A 20,101-nucleotide genomic window follows, 5' to 3' on the forward strand; every position below is an offset into this window, starting at 1 on the left:
CCATGTAAACAGGGATGGGATTCAACACACTTTGTATTGATATCAACAGGGGTATATATGCCCGTACAAGAGTACACACGATGCAGTTTCAGTTAGTGCAGAATGTGAGCTCGTGTGAGAGAACGTGGGGAAGGGACGTGCGGTGCCTTTGACTAAATACAGTTAGCACACGCACGGACACTATGGTTCAACAGAGATCAATGGCACTCCTTGGCCCTGTTTGGTCTGCGTGGAAGGTTTGTTTTAGGTTGGTGGTTGGCCGGTACGGGTGGCTGGGGTTGATTCTCCAAAATAAATTCTATTTCCTATTTACACTAGAACTGGCAATGGTGATGCCTTGGTGTCACTCGCCTTGCTGGAGGTGTCGTTGTAGAGTGGTGCTCCTCTTCCTTTCGCGGTTTGGGCGACAGAGGCGTTGTTTGCGTCTTTCTCCTCCTTGCGAAGGATGGCATGATGCCGAGGCAGCTGTTCGAAGGAGTTGCATGTAGTTTCGCAATGATTATACATTGAGCAAACTTTAGGTCGCGGCCCGGGCTTTGATAGTCGGTCTTTCCGGCGTGTCCGATGGGTTATTCCGCCCTTCGTTGTGTTGTTGTGGAGTTGGAGTTGTGGTGGAGCGTGTTGAGGTGGTGACGATGGCGAGCAACCTGTGATCTTTTTCGGAGGACTCGGTGAGTGCAAGCCCGTCATATTTCCCTTTTATTGCGTGGTCAAAATTGGAGTTGTCTCTCGTTGGTGTGTGGCCAACTGTTGGCATGTGGCCAGTGATTTTGTCTGATGTAGTTGTGTTTCATGACGACATTGGTGCACCGGTATCGGATTTTAGCCGGTTTTCCTCTAATTAACCAGCCGATACCTTCTTATTTATCAATAAAAATGGAAAATCACTGCCTTGTTTCAAAAAAAAAAATCTGGAAGAAATGCCAGCACACAACGTTGCTCTTGTGAAGCTTAGAGCATCTCCAGCCGCGTCCCCCAAACCGTCCCCCAAAGGGATTTGGGGCGCGCCGGACAAAAAAACGTTCCCAGCCGCGCGCCCCAAAGCCCTTTTTCGCCCCGATACGGTGTCCGGCGTCCCGAGCCCGTCCCCGTCCCACAGGGGACGCACCGGGCACGCCGGACACAACGAAATGAGAGGCGAGGAGGCGCGGGGCCGACCCGTCAGCGGCTCGGACGCTCAACCGCCACATACGTAGCGACGGTGCAGTTGCCAGGAAGCGGAACCGTCGCATTGGCAACCGCATCGACGACGCGCCAACCCCGCCGGAATGGAGCGCCGACTCCTCGGAAGAACAACCGCTGCTCTCTTCGACTTCTGCGCCGCCGTTCATCCGCGCTCAATAAGACCCGTACGTACGCCGTCATTCATCCAAGCCTCCATCCGACACCTCCAGCGACGATGAGCTACATCTCCCAGCTCCCGTCCGACACCTCCGGCGAGGGAAAGCCTGCCGGCTGGCGCCATTGGTGGGACAAAGCCGGGACGCCGAGCAGCGGCGACGATTCCCCGCCGCCGGTTGACGGCGAGGAGGAATGGCCGGGCTGGGAGGAGGAGGAAGAAGAGAGCGAGGCCGCGGCGGCGGCGGTGGCCCGTGCGAAGACGAAGGCGGCCAAGGCGAAGGCTGCCAAGGCGAAGGCTGCCAAGGCCAAGGCCGCCAAGGCCAAGGCCAAGGCCAAGGCCAAGGCGCAGCCGACGAGCACCGGCGACGACGACGCGTCGAGCGCCGACACCGCCTCTTCGGAAGAGGTGACGAGCAGGAAGCGCCACCGCGATGACGACGACGAGGCGGGGCCATCGGCGAAGAAGAAGAAGTAGATAGTTTATATGTATTTAATTATATTTTTTCGAAGTTTTATATATAATTTGTTTATGTTCAACCGATTTGAATATTATTAAATAGTTTCTTTCTAGCCAAAAAAAATACTTTTAATGTTTGGGGGCGGCGTTTGGGAGACGCGACTGGGGAGTGACGTCCCCCAAACGCGGCACGAACAAAACACGTCCCCCAAACGCTCGATCCGGCGCGGTTTGGGGGACGGTTTGGGGAACGCGACTGAAGATGCTCTTAGAACACTGAACCTGGGGGAAGCGCCAGGGCACGACAAAGTCCAGCTGAGACAAGCTGACAGCACGCGTACTAAAATGATGAAATTAATCTAACAAAGTAACGTAGGACGATAAAGGCCAGCGTTAGGCATCAGCCGGTTGTAAAAGGCCCATCCATCAGTCACCTTCTAAACCATCGGATTAATTTAACTGATTGAATTTCGCGCGTCCGATTTTGGTACAAAAACGGTTCGTAAGTAACAATTTTTTTCACAGTATGTAATATCGGTCTTCAACTTTTTGTTTAGTCGAGAAATAATGATATAATTTTTTTGCTAATGGTACAAAAATATTTCTAATGTATCAATTTTCTCTGCATATGTAACATTTTCGAAAATGCGACATTGGTAAACAACATTTCTCTCACTTTGTAGCATATCCACCGAGACACCACGATGCCCAATCTGAGGTCGTTGGCAACAAATCCGTCGGTGACGGAGGAGCAGCTACAGCCATGGCGGCCAGTGAGAGGAGGAGCAGCGGCGACGCGTGGGGAAACAACTGCGATGGGCGGTGGGCGGCCAATGCGGCCGACGACGGTCAGGACAGGAGCTCGTAGCGGCGGTAGGGACGCAGCGGCCGGGGCGTGAGCTCCTGGTGCGGCAGCAGAAGCGCGTAACCTCACAGGGACGCGCCGGCAGGAGCGCGTAGCGGCGGACGGCCGAGCGCGGTGGCGGTGGGAGCATGCGGCTGCTGAGGCAGGAGGGTGCGGTGCCGGCGAAGAGCAAGCAGCAGGAGCGCATGCCTGCAGCGGAAGGTAAGCAGCAGGGCGGCGACGCCAAGTGACGGAGGCAACTTGCACGTGGACGAGCGATGATGGCGCCGACCGCCAAGTGACGGATAGTGATACATAGGGTCTTCAAAATTCCATGCAAATTCAGGAAGCGTCTGCTCGGTTACAATCTGACCGTTTGCTGATGGTGCCAAGGCTCTGGCATACCATCACCTCCTCTTTCATGGTCATCAGAGCCTCCTTGTTGCGCGCTTTGATCCTCGCATTGTCATGGAGCAACGAGCAGTCGTAAGCACGGCTGTTCGGAAAAGTTTTCCACCGGTTGACAACGAGCCATCCTGCCGGCGAGTACATGGGCGGTGTGCCAAGGACAACACGCTTGCAGGCAAAAACACTGGCTCCAGGACCTCGTTTATCCCATGTCTCGACGGAAACAGTGGCATGCGCTTGAGCGGGTCGTCGGAGATAACAAAGGCATGCACAGAGGAGAGGATGGAGGCGCAAGGAAGGGAGCCTAAGGTGACTCAGGCTCAGTAAACAAGTCGAAGCACGGTGGGCGGCTAAGCGCAGAGCACGCGTACACGCAGCAGGTAGGTTTGGGGGTGCCAGCTCCAGAGCAAAACACGGACCTGGCCAGGCCAAAGTCGGCGAGGATAGGAACTACAAGGCCGCCTTGCATCCACTCCATGATCGCAGCAATTTGGAAGCACCACTGCCCTTGGACATTGGCCAGTTCTATACACCGACTAGGTCCATGCCTACCAGGCACCACACCCTGGTGGGTATTGGGCCTGACCCATTTTCTTTTTCTTTCAGTTTCTGTCTCTTTTTGTTTCTTTCTTTTTGTTTGTTTTTCTGTTTTCAGTTTTTTTTCTTTTTATGTTTCTTTGTCTTTTCTGTTATATCCTTTTTGTTCAAATTTGAAAATTTTCAAATAAAAAATTGTTCAAACCCAAATTAAATTTGAAAATTGTTCGAATTTGAAAATTGTTCGAATTTAAAAAATGTTTAAATTCGAACAATGCTCGTATCTAAAAATATCCGAATAAAATATTTTTTCAAACTATAGAAAATGTTTAAATTTAAAATATATTCATACTCGAAAAATGTTCAATTTTTTTCTAAAAATCAGATTTTAAGTAAAGTATAGTTTTCCGAAAAACTTAGATTAAAAATTTGCGGTCTGAAAAAATGCAAAAAAATAGAAGAAAAGAAATAGCATAAAATAAGAAATACAGAAAAAGAAAAACAAAACGTAGATGGGCCGACCCAACACCCACCCTGGTGGTGTATCGCACCTCCCTTGGACGTTGGCCTCAGGATCACCTAAGTGATGAGGAAGGTGGGCCTGAACTTGTCGGAGGAGTCATGTCCGGCCGTGAACGACGCCTGCTTGCCTCCGGAGACAGCTGTAACACCCCGTCATGGATATGTATTGGGCCAGGCGTACATGGTCTGTGGGTCCAATGGGCTAGAGTGTGGAGTTAGTCCGATGCTACAAAGCGGAGGACCGCCAACAGTTACAACCATCGAACATAATAGAAACAGATTGGTCTTCATCCTCAATTGGTCTCCGTCCCCCTCATGTCAGTATGAGTCGGTCTCTTTTGCTCCTCTACCCTGGATTCTGTGCTCTTCCCATCATTAATTCTCTTCTTTGGATTGTATCATGTATCATTTGGTGCTGATTTGGTCATGTCCACCCGTGGGACATGATAATTTGGTATCAGAGCCACAAGAAAGTCACCACCTATATTCTTGCCCACCACCTATTCGAACAAAATGTCAAGCCGCCATGAACTGATACGCAGCTACGCCATGCATGTCTCTGTTACTGGTACCCACAAGTATAGGGGATCGCTGAAATTTTCGATGAGAAGTATTACCCAAATTTATAGTTTGACTTAAGGGGAACACAAGAATACCAATAAGACTTTAGCAATTGAGACGTCACTCTCAACCACACGTGTATATCAATAAACTCACAAAGCAAGTGGTGATTTTATAGCAGTTGATTCAAAGGAGTAAAAGAAAACAGCAAATAAAAGCAGCATATTTTTAGTTTTCACCAGAATTAGTAATGTGAAACTTGCAGTGGCTAAAAGCGTAGGCATGAGGCAACAATGGGGTGATATATGGATGATATTCATCATGTAATGTAATCCAACTGACATAGCAGTCATCCCTAATTCAGTTGTGTGTAGTTGTGTGCTCCAAATATAGTTATGCATACTAATTAAGAAAATTTGCATAACATTATTTTGTCCAGCTTGCCCATTTCACCTGGGCTAACTTGGAACTACAAGCAATTATGGTCTACCCTTCCGAATAGACCGGAACAAAGCACTAGAATTCATGAACACACATAACCCTTGAAATTACTACATCTCCCCTTTGTTTTTTGCCACCTATCTCCTTAGGGATTCATAGGATCAACATAATAGCAAGTGATACACCTCGCAGATAAATACCAACCTCATATATATGATAAATAAATATTGGTTTAGTACCGAAATCATGTCACTCGGGCCCTAGTAATAAGCATTAAACATAGCAAAGGTGTACCAACACTCATACAAGAATATCTTCAAGACGAACACCTTAAATCTCGATACATATGGAAGATTACATGATCAATCTCATCCAAAATCCACTCACCTCTAAAGCCTACAGATAACTACTCACTCATGGTAATGGAGAGTGAGTCCATGATGGTTGGTGATGACGTCGGTGGCAGTGATGATAAATAAGCCCTCAAAATCCCTCTCTCCAGGGTGGAGAGCAGGATCAATCTGGCCCCCGAAACGAAGATTGTGGTCTCAGTGGCGCTCTGTTTCGCGAAACATCATCCCCCTCTAGGGGGTAGGTTTTCAGCGTATAGAAGGCACTTCGCAAAGGGGGAGGCGAGACGACGATCGAGGGTTGAACGGGAACTGGTGGCGCGGCCAAAGTGTTGGGCTGCGCCACCTGGCCTTGTTAAGGACTCGTGGCTCCCCACTCGTGATCCAAAGCTCCAAGTCCCTTCTTTTGGTGAAAAACTTCCGTGTTAATTTTCCCGATTTTATTTCCTGCGAAAACTTGACAAAAAGGAGACTTTGCTAAACACAACATCAGATTCAGCAGTTTTTATCCAAATACGGCGAGATTCTGGAGTAATTCATTGAGCAAAGTTCTTGGAAAAGTAGATACATTTGGTATGTATCAACTCCCCTAAGCTTAGCTCCTTGTTTGTCCTCAAACAACTCAAACGTATTGTAGAAGCGATAGAAGACTTTGAAAAGAACTTTGCTCTATGCATGTATACACAATTTAACACGACAAGTATTCGATACATAGCTTCACAAATGAATGAAAAAGTGTTATTATATATGCACTATTTTCATGTTCATCTATCTATGCATGGTGTAAAAGAGGTATTATATGGCAACACTATTTGTACAAGATTAATTGGTAGTAGCAAAAAGTGAAGTTACAGCATCACATTCGATTGAATCATGAGCAAGGTTGTTGAGACCTTTCGATTCTTTCAATTGTTGACTAGTAATTTCATCATACTTGCATTAAAAAAGCAAATAATGGGAGGATGTCGTACCCTTCCAGTCCTTTAACATTCAGACTCTCATATATATCAGTAAGAAGCTATTATTTTTGGTTGACCGCGGTGGAATGGCAAGGTAGGTGTTTTGCTTATTAGCTTTAACACCATGAGTGGAAAGGGTGCATCCCTTTTTAGCTTATGAGTGCAAGTCAGCAAGCACCTCTTAGTTTTAGCCCTTTCTATCTTCAAAGCTATCAACTCACTGGGTTCTATTATTCTTCTTATTTCCTCATTTTTCTCTTTCTTTTTCCAATCTCTTATTTTTTCACTCTTCTAATTTGAGGATGCTCTTTGCTGAAACTTTCACCATGATTAGGCATGGCTTTTTTAGCGGCACATTGCTCTTCTCTCACGAGTATCGCAGTGAGATACCTCCATGCCGCCTGTACAAAGGACCAAAGGAGATAGATATATCTACTATAGACCATCCATACCGGGACAACATGAACAACAGACGGCGAGTATCCTCCTAACTCTCTCTCACTTTTTTCTCTGAATTTTTTTCTTTCTTTTCCTTCTATTTTTTCTTTTCTCTTTTTTTTTCTCTGTAAGATGTGGCTCAATGGTTCAGGGCTAAAAGGAACAACGGTTGGTCAACCAAATATACTATCAACCGACAAATATATGTTTCAACGATGAGTTCTGCCATTTAAAGTGTTGGACTGTCATACAGACATCAACCTTCATATTTTAAAGACACATAGGAATATAATTCATCATTGAATATGTGCCAAGTCCTCAATAACAAGTATGATGGGATGCATAGACTTTACTCGAAACAACTATCTATCAATCATGTATAAATAGCACCTCAATAATATCTCGCTTGCATCATAAATAGAGAGGAGAACACAAATATAGTAGACATCTAATATCACTTTCCCAAGTATTGACGAAACTATGCACAAGTATTTGCTATCTTTAAATTCCATACATGAATATAGCAAAGGTGTCATACCTCTTTTATCGATCCTCACATACAGTTTCATCATCGTTGTTCTTCCTCTCCCAACTCGAACTGCGCAACATGCTCAAATATAGAAGTAAAATATTTAAACTTGGTTCACTCAATGGATTTCATTCTTACCGTAGCACCCTTTAAAATATGATGTAAAAAAGGTGTACCATGTGGCTGGAATCCATATAGAAGTATAAATAGATGTCTGATGTTTGTTTATATTTGGATGTATCTAGACACTAAATAGTGTCTAGATACATCTAGATTTTGACAAATCTCGGACATCTATTTATAGACAGAGGTAGTAATTCTTGGACCAATAGAAAATTCAACTAGCCACTTTAGTGACGAAAAACAAAATCTGTCAATAAAATCCAGAAGATGTGCAACCCTTCTTAGCCCCACTTAAACATCCCAGGAATTTAGGAAATTTTTGTGCGAGTAGGGGATGAATTTTTTTAAGTTTCAGCGAAAGTTGCAGCCCGATCGGAGTTACAGGTTAGGAATTAAAAATCAAATGATCAATACTAGCATGCAGAAATCTGCAGCTCCTTTCTCTCTTCTGAAAGCAAAACGATTTTTTTTTTTATGTTTTTGAAGTTTTGGAGTTGTAAAAAAAGGTGCAGAAAGAAAGAAAAATAAACAAAAGAAATATGTTTGGTTTTTAAGGTTTTTGTTTGAAAAGAAAGCAAAACGCAAGAAACTGGAAAACAAAAATATTTTTGGTTTTTAAGGTTTTTGAGTTTTTGTTCGAAAGAAAACAAAATGCAAAAACTAAAAAGGAGAAATATTTTTGGGTTTTTTAAATGGTGAACTTAACAAAAACTACAATGCAACAAAACTGAATGAAGACTATCATGAAAATATACAATGGAGAAAAGGTGAAGGACACATACTCCCCCATGCTTGGGGTGAAGCTAGTAGCCAGGATGGTCGGAGCCAGGCCCCCAACCGTGCGATCCATCATCGAAGAAGGGTCCTGGCTGCCCCCAGTATGAAGAAGCACCTTCATTCCCCCATTGGGAAGAAGATCCTTCTCCAGGCTGGTAGTAGGGCACGACAGGTGCGAACCCCCAGGCATCCGGTGTAGACGGTGCTTGCCACTCTTGCTGAGGCGGTGCTTTTTCCATTATTCCAGAGGTGGTACAGGCACATACCACTCATGTTGATGTGGTGCTGGCTCATGCCACTCCGCTTGTGGCTGCACAAGTACCTCCTCCAACTCCTCCTGATGAGGAGGCTCGGGGGCCTCCTCGGGCCATGCATCGTCCTGTGGAGTAGCGGGCACCAACTCCCGCTCATGCTCTTCTTCCTCAATGATCCATCTATTTGTTAACCTGTCAAAACCATCAGGACTAGGAAGAGCGGTGCAAGCAAAAACACCTCTATTAACCATATATTTATACTTGTAAAAATCTATCCACCATGGCCCAACAAGAATATCCATACTAATCAACATTTTAGCATCCAACAAGTTGTATTCTACAATTCCAGTACCAATGTTGCGAAATCTCTGTTCTTCTCTAATGTGCTCATAGACCATAGTGAAAATGACACCTGCAAAGAGTGGCTTAGATTCATTGTGGCAAACAGCATAAGACAAGCTTCTGATAAAAATTACTCCCAAGTTAAATGTAGGATAATATCCAGTCCTAGCACACCTCAACAAATAGACAATAAGCTCAGTGCAAGCAGTTACATTATTCCTAGCCAGGAATCCCCTAACTAGGAACAAAGCAAAATACCTCAACCCTGGGTGTTGAATATGAGAGAGTTTACTCCTATGTATATCATTTGGAACATCCACACTAATGCTCCTCCAAAATGTTTGAAGGTCTTCATCGAAATCACTAGGGATTTCCTCCCAACTCCCAACATTTGAACATTAATGGCATTGCAAAATTCCTCAATAGACATAACAAATGTCTTATTTTGCATGGTAAATTTAACATCAAATTTGGTGGGGATTGTCTTACCTCTCTTACATGTCTTTATCTTGGTATGCACAAACCTGATTGTGGCAAGGAATTCGTGGGTTAGTTCGGCATATGTCTTGTATGGACGGCTGATACGTCTCCAACGTATCGATAATTTCTTATGTTCCATGCCACATTATTGATGATATCTACATGTTTTATACACATTATATGTCGTATTTATGCATTTTTCGGCACTAACCTATTAACGAGATGCCGAAGAGCCGATTCTTGTTTCTAGCTGTTTTTGGTTTCGGAAATCCTAGTAAGGAAATATTCTCGGAATTGGACGAAATCAACGCCCGGTGGTCCTATTTTGCCACGAAGCTTCCGTAAGTCCGAGGGAGAGTCGAAGTGGGGCCACGAGGTGGCGACACACCGGGCGGCGCGGCCCAAGCCCTAGCCGCGCCGGCCTGTTGTGTGGGCCCCTCGTGACGCCCCTTACCTGCCCTTCCGCCTACATATAGTCTTCGTCGCGAAACCCCCGCATCCGAGAGCCACGATACGGAAAACCTTCCGGAGACGCCGCCGCCAATCCCATCTCGGGGGATTCAAGAGATCGCCTCCGGCACCCCGCCGGAGAGGGGAATCATCTCCCGGAGGACTCTTCACCGCCATGGTCGCCTCCGGAGTGATGAGTGAGTAGTTCACCCCTGGACTATCCGTCCATAGCAGTAGCTAGATGGTCGTCTTCTCCTCATGTGCTTCATTGTCGGATCTTGTGAGCTGCCTAACATGATCAAGATCATCTATCCGTAATGCTATATGTTGTGTTTGTCGGGATCCGATGGATAGAGAATACTATGTTATGTTGATTATCAATCTATTACCTATGTGTTGTTTATGATCTTGCATGCTCTCCGTTATTAGTAGAGGCTCTGGCCAAGTTTTTACTCTTAACTCCAAGAGGGAGTACTTATGCTCGATAGTGGGTTCATGCCTCCATTAAATCCGGGACAGTGACGAGAAAGTTCTAAGGTTGTGGATGTGCTGTTGCCACTAGGGATAAAACATTGATGCCATGTCCGAGGATGTAGTTATTGATTACATTACGCACCATACTTAATGCAATTGTCCGTTGCTTGCAACTTAATATCGGAAGGGGTTCGGATGATAACCTCGAAGGTGGACTTTTTAGGCATAGATGCATGTCTGGATAGCGGTCTATGTACTTTGTCGTAATGCCCAATTAAATCTCACAATACTCATTATATCATGTATGTGCATGGTCATGCCCTCTCTATTTGTCAATTGCCCGACTCGTAATTTGTTCACCCAACATGCTATTTATCTTATGGGAGAAACACCTCTAGTGAACTGTGGACCCCGGTCCATTCTTTTACATTGAATACAATCTATCGCAATACTTGTTCTACTCGTTTTCGCAAACAATCATCATCCACACTATACATCTAATCCTTTGTTACAGCAAGCCGGTGAGATTGACAACCTCACTGTTTCGTTGGGGCAAAGTACTTTGGTTGTGTTGTGCGAGTTCCACGTTGGCGCCGGAATCCTCGGTGTTGCGCCGCACTACATCCCGCCGCCATCAACCTTCAACGTGCTTCTTGGCTCCTCCTGGTTCGATAAACCTTGGTTTCTTTCTGAGGGAAAACTTGCTGCTGTACGCATCACACCTTCCTCTTGGGGTTCCCAACGGACGTGTGCTTTACACGCCATCAACGGCTTGCAAATCCTTCAAGCCTAGTATGCTCCAGGAAGAAAGCAAAGTCTTCTTCTATATACATTGCCTTGAGCATCTTGGGGTCTTGACACCTAGTGGCATGGTTATCAAGGGCTTCCACTTTATATAGCATCATGTCCTCAAAATCATGGTCATCATCCATATTAAGAGACACCCTTGCATTCCTTCTTGACCTAAGGCTACTAAAAAACCCCTTTCCCTTCTCCATGAGGGTGTATACCTACATCAATTTAATCAACAACCACTAAAAAGTTAGATCTAGCAAGTTATATCAACTCAAGAATACTCATAGAGGCTCTACCAAGCAAAACTACCAATTATTTCACCCTAAATCTTGCAAATCTTGGAATTTATCAAGCATAATATATGACACCAAGAACAACATCCTCCACAAAATATAAAGCATCATATTAAAAACTAATTAGATGGGTGGAGGAGTCACATACCGATGAGTAATTATTCCAAAGGAATTTGCAAATGGCTGCCCAAATTGATAGATCGAAGATGGAGCAGCAATGGGGTAGATGAATTTTTTCGAAAAATACCTAGTCGGGTTTTGAGTCGAGGGGAAGCACCTGGGCCTTCGACCCTCACCGAACTCCCTCCGTTGGGCCAAACAGTACAGGTGGCGCGGCCAGAGAGTTGGGACGCGCCACCCCTGCTCTTTCCTCCCCTATCTGCTATTTTGCCTCGTTCTTTTGCCTGGTGGATCCTCTATGAAGAAAAAATGACATGTGTATTTTTTTGGCGATTTTTGGAGAACATTTTTGGTGTAATTTATAACAGCCCCTGCAGTATTTAGAAAAGGTCTAGAGAGAATAATAGATAAATTATCGTCTTCCGGCATTTCCAATATCACAAAGTCTGTGGGGATTTGCGCATTAGCAATCATAATAGGAACATCTTCACATATACCAATAGGAATAGTAGTGGATTTATCAGTCATTTGAAGTGAAACCTCGGTATGAACTAATTTATTCAAGTTAATCTTCTTATAAAGAGAGAATGGCATGACACATAACCCTGCTGCTAAATCACATAGAGCATATTTCACATAGGTATTCTTAATGGTGCAAGGAATAGTGGGAATACCTGGATCTCCATGCTTTGTTGGTAACTTCCCTTTAAAAGAATAATCAACAAGCATAGCAATAATATCTTCATTAGGTATTTCCCTCTTACTGTTAACACTATCTTTCATATACTTTGAGTATGGAGGAATTTTAATAGCATCAACAAGAGGGATTTGCAAATATAAACTCTTTATCAAATCAATAAACTTCTCAAATATTTAATTGTCTAGAGTTTTAGTTACCTCTTGGGGATATGGTATAGTTCTATGAACCCATGGATCCCTTTCTTTACCTTTCGGTCGCGGTGGAGCCTTCTTCTTCTTATTTTTATTTTTACCCTTAGATGATTGAGGATCTTCATTTATTGTAGACTCAGGTTCTTTATCAGCGCTATCTTCAGGTGGTTTACCTTGTGCTTGAGGCATTTCCACATCTTCTTCATTATCTTCATCTTCAGAGTTCTGATTCTCTTCCTTTTCATTGGGAGTTTTCCCTACAATAGATTTATTTTTGCGAGCTTCTTCTTCTTTTCTCTCAGGATGTCCTTGAGGATAATCAGGGCCCTGAGTACTTGAACCTCCTCTAGTATTAACTCCACAAACCTGTCTTTTATCATCAAGAAGCTTCTTATATAATTTATTTTTAAGCTTGACAGTCATTTTAAGAGAATCTACACAAGAGCTCAGATTTTTATTAATAATTTCTATATTGTAAGAATTTTCCAATATGTCCCTTGTAATATCATAATCAAAATTCCCTCAATCATAAGCAGAAAAGAAACTTTAGTAGGAAATTATAACTCTTCATTACCTTTACGAGAGTTTATATCATTTACTTGAATAGGAAAACATGGTCCATCGGTATTAAATTTATAGCCATCTTCGGAGTGTTTCTTCAACTTAGAAGTTTTAATTCCCTTCTCCTTGAGAGACTTTGAAACTTCATTCATATCTTCATTAGACAATTTATGAATACCTCTTCCATATTTAATATCTTCATCAATATGCCAATCATCATGATTTTGTTTGATGGTATTCAGTAATTCCTTAGCTTCTTCCACGGTCCTTTCCCTGAAAATATTACCTGCAATACTATCTAGATAAGATCTAGATCCTTCATTTCAGCCATTATATAATACATCAAGTAATTGGTTATCCTTTAAACCATGGGCTGGGCACTTCCTCTCGAGGGCACTAAATCTCCCCCAAGCTTGCGGAATACCTTCTTCTTTACCTTGAGCGAAGTGAATAATTTCTTCAACCAAAGCATGTATTTTACTAGCAGGAAAATATTTATTACAAAACGAATAGATGCATGCTTCCTTACTAGGAATGGACTTAGGTGCTAAATAATTAAACCAAGCTTTTGCTTCACCTCCCAAAGAAAAAGGAAACAATTTCAAGAAGTAATAACGTCTTTGGATTTCAGTATTTCCAAATAAATTTTCTAGCTCAGAGAGATTTGTTAAATATTCCCAAGGAAGTTTACCCTATCTACCATTAAATTTAATATCTTAAAATATCTCTATTTTCTCAAGCTCAACATTAAATTCATAGTCTTTATCCTTAATGTAAATCACAGGAGCTTCAGTTTTTCTAGAATCAGGAAACAAATCATCTAAGTAGGAACCTAAGCTAGCTTCAAATCATCCAAATCATCTAGGTCGGAATTCATAAAAGCTTCAGTAAAGATACTATCCTCTTTAGAATTTGATATTTTAGGACTTAAAGATTTATCATGTTCATGATAAAGTTCATCATGTTCAAATTCAGATTTCATATTTTCATCAGACATGGAGTTGGACAAATCAGGAGTATCTTCTTTATCTTCATACACATCCAATAAATCTCTTTCATTACTAGTTGACATAATGGATAATGGAGAACTAGTATGAAAAAATACCTTTCTTTTTAGTAGCAGGAGTAATAGCAGCTTAAGGCGAAAAATGTGGTCTAGAAGGTAAATCCGTACCTTTCTTGTTGTGGAGGGCCAAAGATCCGTCTTAGCAGGTTCCTTATTCTTTCCCATGGTGATAAATAATTAAGTGCAGCAAATAAATGATAACAAGTTGTCTTACCAATAAAGCAAGGATCCCCGGCAACGGTGGCAGAAAATGTCTTGATACCCACAAGTATAGGGGAATGCTGAAATCTTCGATGGTAAGTATTACCCAAATTTATAGTTCGACTCAAGGGGAACACAAGAATACCAATATTACTTTAGCGATTGAGACGTCACTCTCAACCACACCTATATATCAATAAACTCACAAAGCAAGCAGTGATTTTATAGCAGTTGATTCAAAGCAGTAAAAGAAAACATTAAATAAAAGCATCAGATTTCCAGTTTTCATCTGAAGTAGTAATGTGAAACTTGCAGTCGCTAAGAGCATAGTCATGAGGCAGCAATGGGGTGATAAATGGATGATATTGATCAGGTAATGTAATCCAACTAACATAGAACTCATCTCTAATTCAGTTGTGTGTAGGTGTGTGCTCCAAATATAGTTTTGCGTACTAACTACGAGAATTTGCATAACATCTTTTGTTCAGCTTATCCATTTCACCGGGGAAAACTTGGAACTACAAGAAATTAAGGTCTACCCTTCCGAATAGACCAGAACAAAGCATTAGGATTCATGAACACACACAACTCTCGAAATTACTACATCTTCCCTTTGTTTTTTCCCACCTGTCACCTTAGCGATTCGCGGGATCAACATAATAACAAGTGATACACCTCGCAGATAAAAACCAACCTCATATATATGATAAATCAATATAGGTTTAGTACTGAAATCATGTCACTCGGGCCCTAGTAACAAGCATTAAACATTGCAAAGGTGTACCAACACTCATACAAGAATATCTTCAAGACAAACACCTAAAATCTCGATACATATGGAGGATTACATGATAAATATCATCTAAAATGAACCCACTTCTAAAGCCTATAGATAACTACTCACTCATGGTGATGGAGAGTGAGTCCATGATGGTTGGTGATGGTGTCGGTGTCGGTGGCGGTGATGATGAAGCCCTCGAAATCCCTCTCTCTGGGGTGGAGAGCAGGATTAATCTTGCCCCCGTAACGAAGATCGTGGTCTCGACGGCTCTCTGTTTCGAAAAATATCGTCCCCCTCCAAGGGGGTAGGTTTTCAGGGTATATAAGGCACCTCACGAAGGGGGGAGGCGAGACGACGATTGAGGGCCGAACGGGCACTGGTGGCGCGGCCAAAGAGTTGGGACGCGCCACCTGGCCTCGTTCTGGCCTCGTGGCTCCCCTCTCATGATCCAAAGCTCTAGGTCCCTTCTTTTGGTGAAAAACTTCCGTGGTATTTTTCCTCGATTTTATTTCCTCTGAAAACTTGACAAAAAGGAGACTTGCTAAAAAGCACCATCAGATTCAGAAGTTTGTATCTAAATATGGTGAGATTCCAGAGTAATTTATTGAGCAAAGAGCTTGAAAAAGTAGATACATTTGGGATGTATCAGTTACCCACTTGATCTATCCACTAACACTTGATCTATCCACTAACAGAGAAAGTACTCAGCCAGATCTTTGATACGTATGGAGTGAATGATGTGTGCCTATTCCAGCAACCTACACATCTGGATGTGTTTGTGGAGTTCGATTCATGGCACGAGGCGAGCCAAGCTCGTGATGCATTGCATGGTTGGTGCATCTATGATGGCTACTGCCTTCTAGACTTCCAGCATGCCTTGCCATGCATTAGTGTCCACAGATTGCCGAACTCCGAGCCAGTCGTGGTTGATTGGGAACGAGTGGAGCTTGCTACTTCGACTTCATTTTCTTCCACCTCAGTACCTGCAGCCGCAACAAACACATATGTGGCCATCTGCAAGGTACTGGGGTCCACGTCAAGGCCCTCAACAACGAGTAGGTAATTGTTTTACCAGCGGTGCCCCATGGAACTTCGTCAGTTGCTACCACCAAGGTGAAGATGGCTCTAGAGGATGTCTTCTTGATGCATGTAAAATGCATACATGAACTTTGTAGTTTATTGTGTCAAAATCGTTATTATTATGTAATTTTATTACATTTATTAATACTAACCTATTAATAGTTGCAAAATTGCATATATTCTTGTTTTAAACTTAATTTTTGTAGGAAATAGAAAAATATGGAAAAAAACCGGTTATTATGGTGAAATCTAGAGTTTCCTAAAATATGTCCCTGTGGAATACTTTTTAAATATTGCCCCAAAAGATCTGAAGATGACCTCAAACGGAAAAAGTGCTAGAGATAAAAGTTGTGGATAATTTGCAGATCTTTAGTTTGACATAAAAAACACTCCAAACAGAGTTCATATGAGGAATCGGCACCCGTTTGACTGAAGGGTACAGAGGCAGTTTCGGAAAACCGAAAATTGGTGACGTGATTGACACAAACTCTTGCCATACTTGATGGATTAGGCCAAGCCACAACTTTATGGACTCACAAAGGACTGAGGGGAGTGCTAGGAAGGTTCTAGAGGTTCCCAAGAGTCCTTGAATCAAAGGGGCATCCATCATATGGCCAAGATTGCATCTCCACCTCTTTATATTGAGAGCAAACCCTATTTTTGGAGGCATCCATGTATTGTGACGAAAATCCTCCTCCTTGGCAGCCACCAAGGAGGGGTAAAACCTCCTCCACAACATCACCAAATCCAAGGAAAAAAATAATGGGAAAGGGACCGCTGCCCCCAAGGGGCAGCTGCCACCCATAGGGAGCCGTCGATGCCTCCCTGCCGCCCGCGCCGCCACATGGATCTTCCACGCCATCTCCACCTTCGGATGCACCTCTTCATCAACATCCATAGCAGCTCTACATCATCTCTCTAGTGTAATCTCTTGGCAAACATGATGTGTAATGCAATCTATCATTTTCCCATTATCTATTGTGTTTCTATGTCCTTGTTTGAGTAGTGACTTGTTCTTGGAAATTGTGAGCTAATTTTTTGATGGTTGCATATAAGTATTTGTTATCTTCTATGATGATCTCTTGTATTGATATATGAGTGCACACATATGTTGGGGAATGCATGAGGTTGTCACCGTTGCATGACGATAGGAGGAGGTACAGCTGGAGCTTGAGAGAAACCATGTCCCAATTCTTAGATTCATGGTGTATTAATTCATGTTTAATCAACAAAGGGTATAACTATTGAGACATTTAAACTTACGGCGGTGGTTGAACTTTATGGCTTAATAATTTTCTTGTTTTTTTTTTCTTAATTGGCCTTGAGATCAATCACTAATGGTGTATGTGCTCATGTTTATGGTTGCACCATATAACTTTATACAAAATTACATATCCTTATTATTGATTGGGGGGAGCATAATAATATAGGATGCACTTGTCTTGAATTCTTGATATAGCAGTAGCGCGTACTTTTCCCCAATTAATTGACACAGTTCTGATCAGATTTGATCTAATACCTCCGTCTTGATTTAAAGATTTCTGAGTATTCTGAAATTGTAAGTTTGAACAATCTAATACAATAAATATATTATAAAATATATATCATTAGAAAGTTTAGATGTTCTACTTTCTAATGATATAATTTGTATGTTTTATAATTTATATTATGTTGGTTAGATTGAGGATCTAGGGATGAGTGTAGGTCCTACAAACCGGCATGAAGGGAGTATATCAAACACGTTTTAGTTTGTAGGTCCACCGGATTGAGAAAAATGTCACTTAATTTAGATGGGGAGATGATATGTGATTAAAAAATTAGATTTTTTTCCAAGCGATCTTCATGGATTGATTTTCATTACCATGGAAATAACGAAAAACATAGTGTCCAACCCCTGGGCCAAAAGAAAACGCAGCAAGAAAAAAAAGCGGCACCTACTACTAGTGTTCTGACGAGAAGTTTCAAGGTTCCTACAAGCGATTACAAGAACCGACCAACAGACGAGGGGCTACATATCAACAACGATGCAATAAGCACAAACTATCCAATACTCATGCATTTGCAACATCTCCATCTTCAGTTCCATATCTGTAGCATCACATCATCGTTCCTTCCCACATCCAGCAAGCCCAGGGGACGTTTATGTTCAGTAGAAGATCGTCCTCCACTAGAGTTACTAGTTGTATCAGCAAGCTTCAATAATCCATCAGCTCCAGCACGAATATCCTCCGCGTCCTGTTCATTGTGCAAATTTGTCCAGTGTTTCATCAACACAATAGAGTATCTTATTAGTTCAAAAGGAGGTTTATCACCTTATTCTCAAAACATGCTTTATTTCTGAGCTTCCAGATAGCCTAGCAAATATGATTAAATGCCCAGTATTTAAATTTTCATAATTCCATGCTATTTATTATTTGTATATCAAATTATAATGCAAATTTAACTATTATTTTCCAAAATTGGTAAATGAATTCTATCACGAGGGATGAAAACACAATCACGCGTCGCAATGGCATGGGCAGGAATATAGCGAAGTTTTCATCCCGTCGATGGTTGAAAAATCAAAGGGCCCCCCAATGCGCCACACCATGTGAGAAGAAATTTGACGTGAGCACTTGAAAATTTTCTCAAAATTTTGGTGCGGCATATCCACCGAAAATATTTTTAGTCCACCAGTGTGTAGATACATTTAAATTTAGACAAAGTTGCGACATCTTGTTTTAGAAGGATTATTAGTTCATTAAATCAAAACGAGATTACAACTTATTTCTTGGGGCATACGTCTACATGTATGCATCGATGCATGTATTCCTTGCTCCATAAATTATGTTAATCATTGCGAAGGAAACTAGCTAGGTAGCTAGTATGGTTTCTGTCCGACGTAGTTGCCCGGCGGGTTGTAGTTGCAGACGATGAAGACGCCGGCGTTGTTGTCACAGACGACGCGGGCGCAGCCGATGGCCGTGGAGGACCGCCACACCACCTGCGTGTAGTGCCCGCATATATGGCCCGCCGAGCAGGTATTGGTGGCGTAGTTGTAGTACTGCTGCTCCGAGGTCCACGAGGTCACGGCGTCCGACGCGCTCCAGGCGTAGCCGGAGGAGCCCGAGAAGATGTTCTCCCCGTACGGCCCGCCGGAGTGCTGGAGTTTGCAGTCGGCTTTACGCACGTTGCTGTAGTTCTGCGCGTACGCCGCCACCGTCGCGTCCCAGTTCACCGGCCCGACGCCCACGGCCGCGCGCGACGCGTTGTGGGGGCTCACGAAGTCCGACGGAGCGTTCTGCGCCGCGCACGGCGCTATGCCGGCGGCCGCGGCCATGGCGAACGCGAGAACGAAGGACCAGGCGAGCTTCGACGAATAGCACTCCATCGCCGATTCTGTGTTTTAGGAAGGTTTTATGTGTGTGGTAATGCGATTAGCTATAGTAGTAGGCCGCAATTGCATGACGCTGTTAGTTGTGGCTGGTAGTATTTATACTGCGAGCTAGCTAATAGTTATTCCATGACTTTCTCCAAGGGAAGAGGACATGTATAGATGATTAAAAAAAGTTACATTTATTAGTTTCTTCGGGTCAATCGATCAAGTAAACCTTAAGTTTTGTCCAAGAGTAGCAAGATACATGCACGGGACCGGCCGGCAGGATATATGTATAGGCTAAAATGCGCTTGCTTCGAATTTCAAAAGGGATATGGCCCTTTCCGTGGTTTACTTCTCCGGGGCCGACCGGTTTATCCGTTTGTACGTGTATCTACCATGGATGCATCTGGGTTTATCCGTCCTGTAATCATGGAGTTCTGCATGCATGTGCATCCCCGGGTTTGCCCATGGCGTAAAGTAATCCATCAAATTGCCGCCCAAACTGTTTGGCCCTGTCTCGGGAACCTCGGAGTGAAATATTGTTGAAGCTAATCATTCTTTTACTTTAGTCATGCGTGAGCTAATCCACAGTAAGTACCTTGGAGGGAAGCTAAGCTTATCAGGGTGAGCTGTTAACAAAATTCATCTATTCCTCATTGAATTACTCT

At 43.0% G+C, this 20,101-nt stretch overlaps 1 protein-coding gene across 1 annotated transcript; it reads right to left on the minus strand.

Moving 5' to 3' along the window:
* Positions 1-18,935: 18,935 nt before the first annotated feature.
* LOC124676390 (pathogenesis-related protein PRB1-3-like) lies at positions 18,936-19,445 on the minus strand. Its single transcript, XM_047212462.1, has one exon. The coding sequence runs from the start codon at positions 19,443-19,445 to the stop codon at positions 18,936-18,938; it is 510 nt and encodes a 169-aa protein (XP_047068418.1).
* Between the last annotated feature and the right edge of the window lie 656 nt (positions 19,446-20,101).

This window comes from Lolium rigidum, chromosome 7 (assembly GCF_022539505.1).
Source record: "Lolium rigidum isolate FL_2022 chromosome 7, APGP_CSIRO_Lrig_0.1, whole genome shotgun sequence".
Lineage (NCBI taxonomy): Eukaryota > Viridiplantae > Streptophyta > Magnoliopsida > Poales > Poaceae > Lolium > Lolium rigidum.

What these genes read in the sequence shown, in the direction of transcription:
- LOC124676390 (XM_047212462.1), bottom strand. Translation starts at nt 19,445, where the DNA reads ATGGAGTGCTATTCGTCGAAGCTCGCCTGGTCCTTCGTTCTCGCGTTC.